At 30.7% G+C, this 20,260-nt stretch overlaps 1 protein-coding gene across 2 annotated transcripts in view; it reads left to right on the top strand.

Moving 5' to 3' along the window:
* Window positions 1–118: 118 nt before the first annotated feature.
* LOC125051758 overlaps window positions 119–20,260 on the top strand; it is a 36,861-nt gene continuing 16,719 nt past the window's right edge. Inside the window, exon 1 of one of the 2 annotated variants that reach the window (XM_047652304.1) lies at window positions 119–384. In XM_047652304.1, the coding sequence (XP_047508260.1) occupies window positions 333–384 (52 nt within the window). In that variant the 5' untranslated portion in view covers window positions 119–332. The remainder of the gene's footprint in view (window positions 385–20,260) is intronic. The other variant, XM_047652306.1, reaches the window with a different exon arrangement.

The following is a 20,260-nucleotide window of genomic DNA, read 5'->3' on the forward strand; positions in this document are numbered from 1 at the left end:
TTCTACACCGATATTTAAAAAGTAATCCTGAATAATTTTAATGTACCATTCGACGCAACAATCTCGATTATAATTAATTTACTTTTAAATCGGTCGAATAACAGATCCGTTTGAGTGGTAGGCCCCGGCCCGCGTGGTGTGGTCACTAGCGCATGCGTGCAGTTGACGTTTGACTTTCGAACGGTATTGAGTGATTTAAAAACGGCGTAAATTTTGGCGGGATATTTGACAGTGACGAATGATATTTACAATATTGTGAAATGTGTAGATTTTTAACAAATTAAATAATAGTAATGTTATAGCTGTTAGTGAAAGTGCAATTAAAATTTAAAATGAAGTTGCAGTGTTTGTTTGGTGGATTTTTATGTCTTGCTGCTATGATAGGTGAGTTTCAATAATCAATGCAAGATAATTCATATTTTATTATATTGATTATACGTTCCAGCTATATATGACAATCAAAGGAACCGATCCGTACAATCGCGTGACGGCAATGTTGTCAAAGTACTGAATATTAACAGCTGATTTTAATGAAGTCGGTATTTATAAATATTTTTATAAAGACGTATTAAGGTTATGAAGCAGTTTTCCTTGTTGTTTCGATGGTACTATCGATTTCTGACTTTCAAACCAAATTTTAATTTGTGTACCTACTCTTTTTCATGTTGTAATCACTTTTTTGTAATAAAGTAATTAGATAAATATTGAAAACATAAATACATAGTCTCGAACTCGGATTGTAGAATAATTCAAATTGTAATATGTAATTTCAATTCCCAAACGATCGAAACAACAACATATAAAAAAAAATGGTACCATATTATTGTACTAACTACTAACGTCCTTTCTTCGTCCGTTTTATTGTTGGAAAGAAGCACTCATTTGAACCAAGAATATTTTTTTTTACAATTATCTCATTATTGCATGGTTATGTTGCCTTAAGTCTATACAAAATTTGGCGTTTTCTACATATATATTAACAGGATACGCTAAATTTTAACAAAAAAATAATAAAGAGAGAACAAGCTGTACAAATACAATTATACATTGGAAGAAAATTGTGAATACGTTTATTCCTGTTTTTAGAAATCTGGCATGATACGTGGTATAATAGAATCCACCCTTATCTATATAGAATATACAATATTCTAATATCAGGAACACTTGGTATATTAAACAAGAATTTATTATTTTCTTGTTTATAATAATAAACCGCGTATTAATTATTTATATTATATTTATTTACAAAACTGTCCAATGCTTTACACTAGTCAAGGATTATTTAACGGTGTATTAAACGCATAAACGAAATAAATATTTTCCCGGCTCACTATCACGACAACTCACGTACAGACATATTTTCTAGTATGTATTTAAATCGAACAAGGTTACAGCTAGGGTGTTTGTCAAGTTTTTAATGTGGTATTCAGGGATTTATTTAAAACATACGTATACGTTCAAAGTCATCACAAGGCCGATTTAGATTTGTAATATTATATGCATAAAGGTTTTTAGTACGAGTGGCTTCTGTATTCATATAGAATTACCTAATCACGGTTTTATTAAACAATCAATTTTGTATTTTAAAAGTCTTTTCTCACCAATACTTTTAATACTTAAAGCAGAGTTAGGTCCATTTTTGATTGGTGTGTGTTTGTAATTCTTATATATATGTATAAATATGTGTGTGTGCTTATCAAATATAAATTCTTTCTTTCTAATATGGTTCGTATATAGTAAGAACAAAGTCTTGTATGGAAAACTTTAGCACTCTATTCGTGGGTGTTTTTTGAATTCAACGTAAGCACGAAGATAATTCGTATACATGACCATGAAGTGTATGCTCCGAACTATGTACAAGGGAAATAAATCAACATAATTAATTATGATTTTATTACAAATATTTATTAGTGCGTGAGTCACGTTCTTATATTAACTATATTTCTAGTTTATATTGAATTAAAATCTTTTTATCTTAATTTTTTTTCATAGCCACTACAAACACAAGCAAATTGTTTGGCTACAAAAACAAGTACACAATTAATTTATTAATGTTACTACAAAGTCTTACTAAATGGTAATTCCTAATATCGAAACTTTCTCGAACAATTATTTACAAGACTCTAAATTTGACAAAACTATCACTAATCAGTTCACACAATCCTAACGAGCGCTGAATAAAGAATGCCTTTCACTAACGTCTTCCGAACAATGATAGTAGAAAGCGATTTCAGAAAAAAACAAACATTTACACGATGTTATCTACTTACTACTCCAAATATAACCCAAAGGCCGTGCAATTGTCAACCAAAATAATCATAGACTTGTGAGGAATTTTTTTTTGAATACACTCAGAATTGATATTTAAGGTTATATTTAAACAAACATGTATCCCAGGCTCTTCATGTAGTGAGAAAATTTCAGGAGCCTGTGACTTCCCAGTTGGGCTAATCGAGGCCCCCCTCTCTTGTCAGCAAAAGTAAGCCAAGCTCTTAAAATAATTGTACATAAACGTATAATTTTTGTAGGAATCCTCGAAAATGCATTACGTTTTCAAGCATAGATAATGTGTGTAAAAAAAGTAAACAATTACTGTTGACGTAATCACTAAATAAGAAAATCAAAGACCCCCCTCACCCCATGGTGATTACGTAATACTTGAACGACCCCTTACACGTACTGTGTAGAAATATAGATTTTTTTAAATAAAAATTTAAATAATGAAACAAATACCATAGTTTACAAATTTAAGATAAATCACAATATAAATACTTCTATTCGGAAATTCATTGCTATATATCGATTTTAATATAATGTATTTAAAACACAGATTTACTAAAATGTAGGTACTCCAAATGATAATTTAGTTTTGTGTATTATTTACGTAGTAACGGTGTACACATAGACCGATATATGACCTTACTTGACATTGTACTACTACCCTACTATTGATAACTATGCATTATTGTTATTGCATGGTTTCGATGATACTACATCTATTACAGTGCAGACAACGGTTTCTAGAATTCTATTGTACGTAAAACTATTGTGTTCTCAAACTAGATTAAAGTACAGCCTAAATAACAATATTATTACTACTTACTAATAGTGAAAGATCAGTGTTGGCCTAATGAACGAAAAAAAAAAAAAATGGCTTCAGCATGTGACTCTCATCCCTGAGGTCTAAGGTCCTGCTGTGCTCCCCTGCATCAATGGACTTTCTGTCTATATGAGCGCTTAACACTTGGTCGTAATATCACTTACTTTTGAAGGAAAATATCGTGAGGAAACTGGCATACCTTAGTGCCAAGTCGACGGCGTGTTCAGATACAGAAGGCTGTTGTCTATTATAAACAAAAACAAATGATCACGAAACAGATACAGAAATCTTAGCCCCAGACCTAAAAGGTTGTAGCGTTACTTTTTAATGATGATGGAACTGCATATCATGTCTTAAGTTTATTTTAGTGAAAAAGCGAGGGTTTTATATTACACTGCTTGTAACGTTGTAAACTGCAAGCATCGTCGGGTCTAAAACAAAAATATTAAATTATGCTTAATACGTGATAGAATATTACTTCAATCAAATTATTTGAAAGGAAGATGTAATCTACGCGTGAAATCTAAAGGTAACTGCGTAACATATAATTTAAATAAATTTCTTGAGATATTCGTCGCATGTGAAGCGAATTATTCTAAAGTGTTTATCTTGAAGTTTTAAAGCGTGCATCTAACATACCACGTGAATTGATATTTAAAATTCACGATCCAGTTTCGTTCGCTTCTTTAAGAAATTTTAATTAATATAGATAAGCAAAAGCTTTTACAATTATGCATAATATGGCCATATAGTAGTACAATGTATTACGTATACGTATTAATACATACTAGTAATCCGTTTTAACATAAAAAATATAGAAACAATGAATTAAAAATGCCATAAAAGGGTGTGTAATGATTAAAGTAAATATTACGTATTGTTATGCAATTTATGATTGTAAAGTGAAATCAAAAAAAGAAAAATTAGTCATGTGAAACAAATCCGTCTTGGAGCCTAGCTAAGCAAACATGGCGGTTAACCTGTATGCCTTGACTTAATTCCCGGTAAAACAATAATATTACATATATAAATATGTTTATTAAAATTATTATTATTTTACTTTATTTGTAAGATTTTAGTTTTTGTTAGTATTTCTAGTGTTACATGTAATTTTATGTATTTCTGTTAATTAAACAGTTGTACTTTAGTGTTTCATTTATTATTTCTCCATACTAGGGCTGCCGCTTTTATTATTTCTGCATATTAAGGCCTCCCGTTGCCTAATAACCTATGTAACCTGTTTGTTATATGTATGTCGTATTTTTTTGGGGTCGATGGGTGTAGAAGGCTAAATACTACTTGCCTATGAAATTAAATTGGTGACACGATAATTTTATGAACTATATTTTATTAACTCTAGAACTATTGCTTTTTGGCTCAATCGTAAAGGTTAGTAACATTATTAATATCTATATTCATATTTGTAATTTTGCAGTTACTGTGCTTGCTGTGCTTATGTAATTTTACAGTTACTTAATCTTCTAGTTAGTTAACAAAAGTTGTAACCCTATACTTTAATGAGCGTTACATAATAGTATGTCAAATTGCAATAGATGATCTGTGGCTAAAGCATTGTCTTTTGACCCATAGATCAGGGGGCATATCCGTTTAGAAATGCCAACGATTTTACGCTCATGCCTAGTCGTATTTTATTATAATTTCTATAGCTGTTTTGGAGTATGACATAACTTTTAGTACATATGTAAAAAAGAACTTAAAATCGGCATTATTTTAGGTACTAGCCACGGTTCTTAGGTCAAGAAGGTATTTTAAATTATAGATTTGATATGAAAAATCACGATTTATTGACCATTCACGAATAATTTAATAAACTAAATAATTTAATGAATACAAAAATAATTCTTATAAAAATTATAAACTACAACTGGCATCGGTATTATTGTTCGTGACCATAAGCCTACGCCCAGTATGAATGAATTTGATTGGTTGGTTGGGGAAACCTACACGTAGGTACCTACGTCGTACATATCATGCCGTGTCTATATACCTGAGGTTTCGGTAGAATGCGGAAGCGACCTCAAGGGCCTCTCTTAACCACCCGAGGTATTTCTGTGAAAAGACATATAATAAAAATAATAAGACAAGACATATAATAAATATATCGACATATAATTAAAAATCGTATTTGACAATCTGTGCTTCTATTTGCCTTTGTCTTTATTTTCATTAAATATTCAATGCACAGAAACCACATGTAATATAGATTACTTTATGTCAAATGGCGTCTTACCGTATTAAATTACATATTACAGTGTAATCTACGTAAAATTGTATAAGATGTAGTAACACCTGTGTTCTTCGTTACTGAGACTGTTTTCACTTAAATTATTCGGAAGACGACCTGTGTCTAATTTGACCACTTTCACTAACGTTTCACTTTTTATGATGCGTATTGATTAGCATTCGATATGAAAATGAAAGGGCGATAAGTTATTGTTATTGGAAGGAATATTTAATACTTGTAATTAATTTGATAATTGATTAGTAAATCAAATTAAATTCGAATAGAAATCATTCTTACTCTTTAGTAAAATCTATTTTTCTATAGTCCATACTATAAAACCAAAATAATATATGGATTTTGCACGACAATTTCAGACTTATTGTATAAAAATATGTTTTATCATTCCTGTATATATAGATTATTTAAAATAAAGTCACCTCATTATAGCTTGAAACCACGTCACTTAATTGGTGTAAACCGAAACTGCCATAGTTTTAGGTTAAAAGGCTCCATAGAATTTAATTCTAATATGGCAACACACACCACACTCATAACAATGAATATAAATAAGTTATAAAATCCACACCGGATTTTATAACGACATTAATGTTAAATAAATTACGTTCAAATTATTAAAACACCTTAACAAAATATCTTGAGCAAACTAAGTTGGTATTGTGTCATGTTTTTTTTAAATCCTGAATCTGAGGGTATAATCTTATTCTAATACTATTATTTTCTAAAGTACGTTTACAATTTCTAACGTAATATTCAATAATATATTTATCGCGTGTTCTTAACCATCTGGTATATAAGCCTTTTAAAGTAGATTGAGAATACCTTTAAATTACATGTTTAATCTCGATTAAATAGCGTTTTACCTTGGTTTAACGGATGCTACTATGTAATAATAAAGTGCTACTTAATAATGGCTATATTCACTTAATTTACTCACCTAACTCAAGAAGGTTGCATAGGTTTTTAATCCTTGACGAGATTTTTTCGTATATTTTTTCCTAGATTAAATTCTAATATATGCAAAAATTTTATATCTAACTATTTACTGCTATATTAATGAAAATGAAATTTTTCGTTTATAGGTTACAAAGTACGAAAAGATATAACATATATTTTGTGAAAAGTCACCTAACATTAACCTACATACTAGCGTGGATTATATCAAATTAGAAAAAGTCCTAGTATGTTCATTCATTGCAAGAGGGTATTTTGCATATTAAGGAAAAAGCTTAGATTTTTTTGTCAAATTCTAAACGATTGTACAGTGTAGTTGTCAAGGACGACGTAATGTGATGAAAACAAGCGATTATTGCATTAAAATCCCACGGTATCAACGTCTCTGCATATAAATTGGTGCCGTTCTACGCCCGAGACCTCACGTAATCTAGGTATTTATTGAAGGTCGATGTCTAGGTAAAAAAGACGTAATGACAAATGTTTTAACGGTATGTTTCTAGCACAAAAGCATGATGATCAATTGCTTCTTACTACCAACCATGAATTTATAGTTAAAAAAACAAGTAGGTACAACTTAATAGCCTCTACCGCTCTATCTTTGATAGTTTTCATTAAGTGATCAACCTACGGAGAGTTGGATGTCAATAGTTATTCTTAGATACGTTGATTGTTGTTAGTTTCACCTCACCGTAGAAATTTCCTTGAAGGATTTTAAAAGTGAAAAGTGTGTAACCGCGTAGACTTGAGGCGCGCCTTACTAAGCTAACGTAGTGTGTGAACACTACGTGTTAGTGTTAGTGTGTTAGTTAGTGCTATTATATTTTTTTTGTATGATGATCTTTATTCATTTAATATCTATAATTTATCTATGAATTCAAATCACTACTCCGTATTGTCTGTATTATATTGCGAGCCTAAAAAAAAATCTATTTAGTTTCAATACAAGAATAAATATTTTTTACAACCACAATTTACTACGTATATAACGTAGTAAATTGTGGTTTTCTCTAAACTGTATAATGTGAGTATTTTTTCTAAACAATAATTAATAAATTTACAAATAAAGGCCATTTATTTAACACTATGTAATATGTGATTAAAAATTCAAAAAAATAACCGGTTAGTGTAGTTTTACGAGTACATACCTATTTAAGAAAATTGAGAAATATATTTTTTTTTTACTTTTACACCAACGATGACGCGATCACCAATAAAAAGGTTAAATTTCTCAATATAGGTACTACATAAGATGAGTTATTCAAGATTGGCAAATAATCAGGTTTTAAATTGATCGATAAAAGATAGGCCCAATAAATTAATTGGAGACATTAAATATACAATCAGCGTTTAGTTTCCAAATATCATAGATTTCCTAATAAGGTGTTATTGGTTAGCGTTCTCCTAATATTGCCATATCACACATTAAATTTAAGTTTAACAATATTTGTTTCTGTTAGCATCTTACTTGCATAAACGATTTCACGACAAGAATGTCATTTTACTGATGTAACTTTGTAAGGTGTTGCGAATTGTTACTTAACGCAAAATCATCATTAAAATACAAACCAAAATTTCAAATAACGCAAATCCAGAGATTTCAATATTTAAGAGTTCTTATTGATCGAAAAAATTAAATATGTACATACTTAAATTAAGTTATTAGACAAACTAAAGGTAGGCTTAGCAATTGTTTTTCTATACATAAGTTCCTTTACATTGTTTTTCTTTTAAGAAAATAAAGAAGCCGGATATGATATATTGGTGTACGTTAAGTGAAATTTCTTTATTAATATATGCAATATATATCACCCTTTATACGCACTATTTTAAAAATATGTTATAAAGTTGGTATCTTTTAGAATTATAAGGATTAAGTAAATTTACCGCCATACCCACGTCAGTTTTTAATTGCATCGCTTCCGGTACAATTGCGATAACATTCTGTTTCAAACCTATTTAATATTACCTTCGCATAATTATTGCATACTGTATAATATATGCCATAATTTATAAAACCAACCTACTTAGTACCACTGCTAAATCTTTCCTTAATTGGTGGTAAAATGATTGTTGAAAAATACCTCACCAACAAATAAATGAGATGAACTTTATGAGACAATAAATTCCTTTAAATAAAATTAGCCACTTCTAAATGCAGTAGTAGCAAAACTATTTAATAACCATTTAGGTCCACAAAAATAGGCTTTAGAAGTTTCAAACTTTTTGTTACATAATCCTGTTTATCGGAACTATAAACTATAAAGTTTTACACAAAAACCTCTAAGCAAATGGATATCAGATTTTTTGAAGGAGCGATCACTTAAGGTGGTCAACGTTGGGTGCTCTTCTGATCTAGATGCTGTTAATGCCGGTGTACCACAAGGATTCTTTCAGCGACTCTCCTTTTGATCATCAACGACATGCTAAACTCAAATATCTTTAGCTGTGCCGACGACGGAACTATCGTTAAAAGATATATGGTCCAACGCTAGAGCGTTGAGAAACGTTATTCAATCTGAAAGGGAGGATGTGGTTTGACTTTTAAATTGGAACTTAAAGGAGCATTTCGGATTGCCCCAATCAAACACAAATTTAACCCAGGCCTGTCTAATGTCCAGTAAAAAGTGTGCTTTTGGATTCAGTCCAACCTTTCGGCGTGTTTCTTTGGAAATAGCTGGTCTTCTCGAGTTGCTTGGAATTCATTCTAAGGCCCAGGTGGCAGGCAAAAAACCTTTGGTATTGTAGCAAAGTTTGTCACACCGAAACAGCTTCTTAATCTAATCGTTATAGACTATAGTCATAAGTAAGGCGATTAAGGCGATTGTTGGTGGCGCCTTGGGGTTTTAGTGGGTATGCACATTCGCGAGTCCCACATAGCCCTCCCGCACTAAGCAGTCACACCGCGGTAGGGTATGCGCAATGAATTTCCCCAAGTAAAAAAATAAATAAAATAGTCATAAGTACGATACGATACGCGGATCCTTGGACTAATATAGTGAAGTCCCGTAGCCCATCAAGGGGTAAATTTATCTCCATCTGTTTCACTTAGCTTTTGATATAGACAAGTACGTAGTCAAAATTTGGTATCTTCTAACGAGTAACTTAAAAATTATATAATTAGGTATGTTGATACCTAAGTTAAGTGGAATGGCGTCACAAAGCTTAAGCAACAAAGACGGCAATACTGCATAAGTACGGTTCCTTATTTAACGTTATCCAACTTAGGGCAGGCCAACCTGAACCATAGGTAAAACAATAATGACGCTATTAACATACAATATGCTGTACCACATACATAACTTTGCGTTTGCTAACAAATCTTTTTGACATTTATCGTGTAATAGAGAAGACACGCACTTTCTCAACAATGCAAGGTGGCACTTGGCTTTCAATTATTACATCTGGCTGTTGCCCATATAAATGTATAAAAATTAAAATACTTATTACCAAAAAATTGATAAAATACATAATAATGAATTCCCGCGTATAGTTTTAGTTTTATTAAACGTTTGACTATAAATAATTTAGTTGAATAGGTAGAAATCCAAGTTGAACAAGGCAGAGATAATAATGCAAAAGTATTATCGCATTGAATGGAAATAATAACTTCCACAATTATAATAACAAGTTCGAATAAAACTTATCTAATTCATATAGACTGATTTCTTATACCTTCATGCTTTTACATTATTTCTCCCTTCTATAAGTGATGAAATATATTTTTAAAAGGTTTATCGTCTGGGTTGTAAAATAAATATTTTAAACTAAAAACTGTTATTAAATTAATAAGCACTATCAATATAGACTAAGTATTTGCTGTTATAAATGTAATAATATATTAAACATATTTAGAGAATGGTAATTCGATCTAACCTAGTTTCCTGGATTAGTTGTTAGTAATTTCACGTCTCTTCAAAGGTTACCATCTTAATGATACTAGATTATAGTTTAAAGATTAAATACATTTAGATCTAAGTAGATTAATACTCAGTATACATTACATTACATTACTTAAATAATCTGGGTTATAAGTCGGGAAAGATCAGATTTAATGATTATTTAGACTGTACTATTACAAATAAACTACTGTAAACGTAAAAGTATTGACATTAGATAAACTCAAACTTTTTGGATCAAATTAAGTATTAGCAGATTTAAAATAACACGACTTTTAGTTACTTAAGGTACACAACTATCGCATTGGCTTTTTAGCTGTTAGGGTATAGTGGTTATAATTTGTATTCAGGATTTATGTTTTTTTTATTTTCCATACAGAAGGAAACGCCGTACGAATCCCAATCTAACTACCTAGTTGAAGTTTGAAATCTGTAATTGTCCATGTTCGCAGTCACACCCATTCTAAAATAATATTATCAAAAGTTAAAAAAAAACGGATATTAATATAACAACAGTTAAATAGGAGTGCGACATTATGAGGATGCTATTTAAAATATTATAATTTTTTTAGATATGTAACAGTCAAAATATATAAATTAGTTATTTTATAGACCTATTTCACTCCAATACAATATAAATCAAAAATATTTATTTCTGTCGCAAGGACTATTTATTACGTCTACTTTGTATTACTCGAAATATAACGACGACAAGGAAACTCAACCATTTACTTCGTTTTTAATTGGTCCGTAATTTTGATGTTCTGAATCTTTCGATTTTGTCAAGGTTCATATTCGACAATGCAATTACAATTCCTTTCTTCCATTTACATTAACTTAAACTATATAATAATAAGTCATACGCTTTGAGCTCGGTAAATTATTTGTAAATATAAGTCTTATGATACTTGTAAGTCTGCCTTTTTGTTCCTCAAATGTTTATTCATCTTGTGTAGTACAAAAGAGTTCAACGCAGTAGAGCAATATTAGGTCGAGACTTTTTATTCTCATTAGTTCAATAACAGCATATATATATACAGTTATATACCATACTTCTGAATTAAATAACATGAAACATTTATATGAAATATAATTTCCTCACGTGCTCCAATAAATATGACCACGTTTCTCCATAATCATATACTTATTACTGACCTCAAACATTAGTAAAATTAGTTTTCAAATTTACTAACTTTTACTTTGATATGATGATGAATAGATTTCTTGTTTTAAGTGTAAAAATCCTTCATTAAATGTAAATACAACAATTATATAATGTAATATATAGATACATTATATCATGGATCATATCATCTGTTCTGAATATTATTTCTGCCATATCACGATTATATTTTGTTTTTAAATAATCAAACTCATAATTCCAAATTTAAAATAAAACCAAGCCATTCTACAAAATTTTTGAATTATATAATTTATCCAAAATTTTGAAAGCGTCGGAATTTGTTCGTAATACCACATCAAAATATTACGAGCATAAACTGGAATTCATAAATAGTAATGAATTATGTATTTAACTAGATTCTTTTCTCACACAAATTGCAATATTTGACCGTTTTCTCTCAACTTTCACATCCTTGTGCATTGACGTAACATATGATTTTAACTGAATTACTAAAATCGTATTGCTCATGCTCCTTTATATTTTCTTACACCAAAACGTAAATTTATCTAATTAATTCATTGTAAAAGATATTTAGGCTATAAATCATACTATCAAATCATTTTTTAACCATAGAATAGCTGTTACGGCTGGTATTTTTTTTGACTTCAATGCATACAAAACATAATAAAATACCACTGTGTGTAGTGTATTTTGAATAAAAAAACGTATGCAATGGCGCCTACTAAACAGTTTTAACCAACCTGATATGGTGGTGGATTAAATTTTTAAAAATATAAATATTTTTTCAACGTCAAAGGGTAGCAAATGATAATTTGGTAGTATTCATTAAATAATTTTATGTTTATATTATATTGTGGTAAAGTACATCTCCACAGAGCTCCTTTTGAATTAATTTTAACAAGTTTAAATTTTTTTCACGCTCGTCGTAAACCGTTATCTTATTTTAATAAAGAAAGTTTATTAACCCATTAAACGTAACCTACATACAATGCCAGTTGGGGTTTATAGAAACTGCAGCCGTTTTCAACTTGTTAAAGTGAAAAAATATTAATTTTGTGCGTTACTCTTTGGCTCTCAAACGCATCGGTTAAAGTTCTTTGTTCACATCAAAACGTAACTTATAAACGCAAATATATTGATTGAGATATACAAATGGGGTAAGTTTCTAATTTTATGAAGTTAATATACAAATAAGTTTCTATTTTTTTTATTTAATAAATTATAAATGCTTTATAAAACGTGTACCCAAGTCAATAGTTCACATTTTTTAACAAAAGTAATTCGTATATTAAATCCAAATGAAAACAATTCGTATTTTCTTGGTCACGAATGCGGTGACGTATATTAAAACGCTGAATTAACCAAACGATACCGTATTTGTAAAGCGATATAAACCTTCGGAGAAACCCAAAGACTGGCAAATCCACGAATAGAAAGTACTTGTTAGTCAACATTGATGCAAGTTGCAACGCGACAAGCGTTCTATTCATTTATTCACTTGATACATAGTGATTTATGACCGTTGAATGAATTGTACAATTTTTAATAAAAAATGATGTTTATATATAAATAATAAATGTACTCTATGAATTGTTAATCTCCTCGTTTGGGTATTTGAATTCGGGAAACGAAGCAGTTTGCTTGTGGTACTATAAAAATGATAAGACTATAACAAGTTACTTTTATGCGAACAACACGTTTAATACAGTTTCTATATGATTCAACACGTATCTATGATATATGTACTATAATCATATCATGCTTGTTTTTTTATATAATTTTGACGATTATTTAAATCTTAAGCCTTGTGATTGATTTGCTGTAGTTCAAATATTTATGGCTGCTCTGCCTCGCAAACAATTTATAAACTCAAAATTTGGCGAAAAAAAGAGTGGCGGAGAGCTTCTTTGCCAGTTCTTTTTACCCGCTCTACGCCCTTGACTTACGAACTGGTAGTAAAGGTAAATTTAGAATCAATTTAACATATTTTCTGTTGATGATTATAAGTGTACTTGGTTACCTATATGAAAAAAGTTATTTTGAGTTTAATATTTTACTGTATATTTTTAGGTGATATCAAAATCAAACAACAATTAACTTAAATAGGTAACTCAGTGAACATTGGTAAAAAAATATTGTTCCAAACTGGAAATAAAGTCACCGTATTTTAAATCTGTAAGTGTTTTTAATGTGTAATCAATCTCAGAATTTATTCAACATACAGTTTTTGTAGTAGAGAATAAAAAAATTCACTGTTCACATCCTTCAGGCATTCGTATTTTGTACGTGTATAAAACACGAAATTACTACACCTTGACATGCACATTAAAAGCGAAGATTACTTAACATGTAGAAAAGCAAAACCCGTATAAAATTGTGATGTTATTGTATCCAGAACCATAAGGCGTGAAGAATGACACATGTAACTCTATACTAGTATTACGCATCTAATCGTGAGATAACTTTCTCAGGAGATAATCCCTCTAACTTCTAATTATTAAGCTTCCCTCAGGAGAGGTACAATGGCTCAGTGTATAAGCCCGAGATAATATATAAGAAAAATCGTTCATTAATGCCTTATACACATGAAGGACTGCTTCGAATGCTAGATTTAAATTTAAAAAATCGTTCGAAAATTAAAAAAGCACTTGTCATGGTCCTTTAATTTTTGATAGCCTTTTATTACTAATCATAAATGTAAATTGTGTGTAACACATACATATTTCCTTATGTCCCATGGCACTGCCCCATACACACGTGACGAGGTAGCGTATAATTTCTAAAACATGCATATTAATATGAAGTAAGATTAAACAAGTTCCGTTTCTCCAAACAATAGCCATCCAGTTTTATTGCCATTCCACTTGTCTATGTCTGTGCACTCCACCTATTATCTAACAACTATAAATGTTACAATAAAGTGTGTTTTTACTACGTTTTATTAACTTTATTACGATTCGGCCTAAAAAATAAGCTGTGCATTACCAGAAGTTATCTCAAATATAAATTGTATTATTTAAGTACATACTAATAAAGATTTATTCATAGGAAGTCCAACAAACTCCATTCTTTACGCATTTTTAGTACATAAATTACACAAAATGAGACATTAGCAATCTTGTTAGAACATTAATTATACGCAGCTTAGGTATATAAGTGTGTAGAAATTGACAGATTTTCATTGTGTAATATTCTATGAATATTAATTTATGGCACTAAAAAGTAATTTTTATGGTCATTTGTTTTTTAGTTACGCAATTTTTTTTTTGTTTGTATTTTTTTGTTTCTAGTTAGATATGAAAATGCCGATTATGTACACATATTAATTATTTCTACTTGACTCTATATACTGAATAAGAACTTTTTCCATATATATACATCTACTATGTGAGACTCGATCCTTTCTAGGGAAGGTTCAAATAGTTGGTTGGTCTACGCACAATTAAACGAACTGGGCTATCCCAAGGAATCATTACATAATGCGGAAAATCGATATTAAATAATAATCAAATCTTTAATATTTAATTATAGGCAATACACTTAATAGATGAAACGAAATCGTGTATTCGATAAAATAGTCAACATAAAACAGCAATCGAGTAAAAATTAATTAGACGTTTTACTATCTAATTGATCGGCGCGTGAGTAGTTTCGAACTCTCGCTGGAAATATTGACTATTGTTCACGGAAAACGGTGAAACTACCGCATTTCCACGACGTACGTTATCAATTGGAGAGTTTGTTTTTGCAATGCAAACATACAGGGAAAATTTTATGAAAGTGTTTTCATGGAACTTGTACCTATTATTCACAAACAAAAGTAAAGTGAGGTGCGGAAGATATTGTTCTAGAAGTTTTTTTCTAATAAAACATGGGTGTCATGTTTCTCAATTGTATCATCTATGCCTACTAAAACTATAACAATTAGTGGTATCAAAAAAAATCAGTGGCGCTACAACCTCTTTAGGTCTTGGCCTCAGATTTCTGAATCTCAAACTCAATGATCAGCATCCAGTGCCTGACACACGCCGTCCACTTTTTGGGTCTAAGACATGTCGGTTTCCTCACGATGTTTTCTTTCACCGTTCGAGCAAATGTTAAATGCGCACATAGAAAGAAAGTCCATTGGTGCACTGCCGGGGATCGAACCTACGACCTCAGATATGAGAGTCGCGCGCCGAAGCCAATTAGTGGTATCAGGCTAATGCAAAACTCTATAATATTCGCCATGTGTGTACTAGCGCACGGAGGCGTTTTTGTACGGTAACTTAGCGTATCGATTGTATAAGATAAACTTACTTTTAAGGGATACAAAAAATACTAATAGCTAAATGCGGATGCAGATTGTAGATATAGATAACTATATATACATAATTTTATCGTTAATTGCATAAAAACATCAGGTTTTGTTTATTTCAGTTAAAACAGTATTTTTTTATTAAATGAATTAATACTCATTAAAAGTTCGTTTATTATTTTTAATTGCAAAAATTACTTTTATATATATTTGCAATACATTTTCATTATCACTATTAATACACACTTTATTTTACTTAAGCTAAATTGTTTTTTTTATGGATGGTGTGGTTTGGACATGAAAGCTTAGTGAAGTACACTTGAGTGCATTTTTATGTTTTGTTATAACATTTGACACATGACACATAGTGATTACAGATCTCATATTAACAGTAAAAATGCTACCTTAAGCTCGTTTGGCCGTTTAGATGTCAATGAAGTTTTTTCTTAGCCCTTGTCTTATAATCACTACGACCGCTTATAATTTATGGTCAAAAGAACGTGACTTAACACGACATTGATTTCTAAATAATACGCACTAACTTGCGTAAGACAAGTTTATTACTATTTAATCCATGAAATATGTTCAAGGTCATGTCTATTAATTATACGTTGAAATTAGTGGGTGCCTTTTACTTATTCTGCATGTATAATGCATAATAATGAATAAGCTCCTTTCTAGCTTCTACATTAATAATAATACTTAGTAGTAGACTCTCGTCTGCTTTATTTCTTTAGGAAACAAAAAACAAAACAGATACATCTCTATAAAATAAAAAGTAAAACATAAACCACATTGGATATATCCACAAAAATTCACTGATAAAAAATAAGATACAAAGCAAAACATTACATAACAACGTTAGCTTAAGTAGACAATACAAAATTAAAAATCAGGACAACAACAAACATATTAGTAGATATAATAAAGAAGAAATATACAAGGCTTAGAACAATTATAGTTGTTTTAACTTATTCTTTATCAACGTATTACATTAATATGTTGATAGTATATAAGAAAGTTAATTCAATACATGGAGTATGTAGTGTATTTAAAATTCAAGATTCTAATGAAAAAGGTTTCAATATCATTATGGCTTTTATTATTAACCTGACATTATATAGTTAAAATCTAATACGTTTTAAGTTGGACTCAGCCCTATCTATGCGTCCCTCGGCGGCACTGAATGCGAAAATCAAACAATCCGTCATTTTATTAACGAGGAAACATAATTTTTGCAGTATTTTTTGCTATTATATTCTTATTTTTATATAAATACTATTATGTACTTGACCCTGTGAACTTTTGCGTTATTATAAAATTTAATTGTTAGACGTAAAACTTAATGTTGTACATCGTATAATTTACGACGGTATATCTCCAATTGCTCAAGTGCAAATGGTGAAATATTTAAAAGCAATTGCCACAATATCACACCACTCAAGGCTCACGCAATCTTTAGGCTTTCCATTTTCATTTCAAATTTAGATTACTATAATTATATGTATGCGTATATGATGCAAATTTATTTATGTATAAAAATTTAATTTAATAAGTCTCCTAAGATCTAAGCAGAGATGAAGTTGGGCTTGGAAGTTTAGTGAAACTACTTATTTTATTACAAAACTAGCAAACTCGGCGAACTCCGTTTCGCCTACAGATGGCTTCGTTTTATGTAACATTTCGTTTGGTGATCCCGCTTTTCTGTTGAAATTTTTCCTGAATTTTCTTCGGTTCTAGAAATCGGTTCGTGCGTTCTGGAGTTATAGCGTCAGGAAGGAAAACCCGACTTATTTTTATATAGTAGATTTAAACACAGCAGGCATTAAAGACGTAAATATTAATTTTAATATTCTTGCTAGTCAGGTCAGGGAAGGTAGAAATACAAAATTTATGAATTTAAAAAGAAGAGATACATCAATGCCGTGATTGCATAATAAGTATTATATATTATTATTAATTGAGTATTTCTTTAGATATTCAAGAAAGGTCAAAAGTAATCATTAATTCTTATTAACCATAAACGCGATAAATGGCTGTTTACATAATCGCTAGAATATAAGTGGCATCATATTTCAGTAGTCTAGTCATGAAAAGTTTCTATACGGAATAGTGATTATTCAGTGCTATGCAATTATACAAAATGAACATCCTATAATAATCGATTTATAAGTAACATCAATTGATAATGTCTATAGAGAATTTTTGAGGTCGATTATAAGTGGAGGATACCTTTGCCAAAAATACACAGATATTTAAGAAGTATGAGATCATAGAAATATTTTAAGTTTAGCTTTAAAGTGTAAAAGTATCTGAAATAAAAGGCTATTATTATTATTAGAATTTAAATTACCCTTTATCTGTATGTGATATATTTTTTTACCAATATTTCCGTGGGGTCTGACAACTACATGTGTGGTCTAAAATTAATATTACCATTTCAGTTGCATTTAATACAATCTATGAAGATTTTTTAGCAGGAATAGTTCCTATCCCGAAGAATCAATAATTCAAAGGCACATAAAGCTATACCAATTTCATTCAATCAAACAGACACAGTATCTCTTCAATACCCCAATGGCCTACGGCACTTCATATATTTATTAATAGTGGCTTTTACTCACAATATTTATTACCAAAGACGTTTGTGAAGAACGTTTCAAAATATTTTCGCAAGATAATTAGCGGTGAAGGAGTTATAATATTCTGTGGTAACAGCGCTAACACTGCATTAAAAAGACATTCATCATGTATTTAACTATGGAAAAACAGTGTTTGTGAGGAAATTTACTTAAACTAAGAGGTTCATCTTGTTTATACTTATAATATGTTTATGTCAACAAGATACAAATCTTTTAAGATTTTACGTAAGGACATATTGATTACAATCACATTTTAAATGGTCGCATGTTTTTCAACACCTGAATACTACCTTAAATGCTATTTTAATAAATAATTTCAACAGCAAAAATCTTAATCAAAATCACCTTCGTTTTTTAGTTCTCATAGACTATGGAAACTTATACGTTATATGTAGGTAGAACAAGAATACCCTCGGTCTTTTAGAATTTGAATAATATTGAACGATTTAGTGGTTTCATTAACAACTACGCGATCGCTCATGTCTTATGTCTTAAGGTTCTGAATTAAATTCTTGACAATATTATAATTATTTCGGTGCAGAAGATTTATCTCCTGGAAACATTCAACAATATTATATAAGGAACGATCCATGCTAAAGGGTGTCTGATTGGCGCTCTTGTCATTAGTTACTGCAATTCAAAAGTAAAAGTATGAAAGAATTGTAGGTCATACGCGAAGCGACCAAAGTAAAATCGTCAAAGAAAGCAAGATTGTCCAATACAAATAACTCGTGAGTGAAACTTGGCAATGCTTGGGCGCAGCGGCCTTGACCGGAACCGGCGTGTGAGCAACGAATAATTCGATACGGCATTTCTGTATGGGATGTTTTTTTTTTAATTTTAAAGGGCGAATCGTAAATTTTTATGGCTACAGCCTTGGCTTGGTTTGTTACTCAGTGTGTAAAACTCAGAGTAGCGGAGTTTTACTCCCGGCTAAAGTATATTTAGCTATAAAATAATAGCTAATAGTTAATATTTTCGTCCATTATGCTTGTATTGTTTCAACATCCGTATCCTTCATAAGGCAGACATTACTATTGAATCCATCTGCCATATGTGCTTTAGAAAAATATTGTTTTGCGAAAGATTGAACTCCTAGACCTCAGTGGATAAATCACTAAGTGGCGAAATGTGTGACAATCAAATTTTTAATATATTTAAATAATATCGAATCACATACAATATTTCTAACTGAATGGTTACTTTCTCTACTCGTCTACTAATTGCATACCGTAATGAACGCTTACATAAATTATGAAGATCGCTAATAAATTTTCATCATCCAGTCATTTGAGGCTCATAAATTCTGTTTCTAATCGTAGTTTTGATGAAGATGAGTCTTTCACTTGATCGATACATATGGTTGGAGCGTGATCCTTTGCGTTCTGTGTTACCAACCACGATCAGTTTCTACCAGTTCTCATCGCCTCTGCGCATTATATGGCCGAAATAAAATACAATTCGATATCGGAATATGGTAGATAAACGAGTTCGTATGCGGAGTTGGGTCAGGATAGACGTATTGGTGCGCTTCGCAGTCCACGGTATTCTTAGCATTCGCCTCCAGCCCTGCGATTCTGTAACTCACTTTTCGAACTCACTGAGCGGTTTTCGCAACGGCGGTCGCTCACAAATCAGCCGTGAAGCAGTCATTTTATGATTTGGCATTCTGAAAAGGTGGGAGCTTGTAGTTTATTGTTTATCAGAATGCCAAATCATAAAATGACTGCTTCACGACTGATTTGAGAGCGATCGCCGATGCGAAAACCGCTGTGTGAGTTCGAAAAGTGAGTTACAGAATCACAGGGCAGCACTCTGCCAAAGGGTACAACTTTATCTGATATCAATTAGAAAAAATATCCGCTAATTCGCTACTGTCGCTCATATTGTATATTATATTTATAACTATTTGTATATTTTAATCATATGATGGTTCAAATTATACACATGTTATAATCAAA

This window comes from Pieris napi, chromosome 8, assembly GCF_905475465.1.
Source record: "Pieris napi chromosome 8, ilPieNapi1.2, whole genome shotgun sequence".
In the NCBI taxonomy this organism is placed as follows: domain Eukaryota; kingdom Metazoa; phylum Arthropoda; class Insecta; order Lepidoptera; family Pieridae; genus Pieris; species Pieris napi.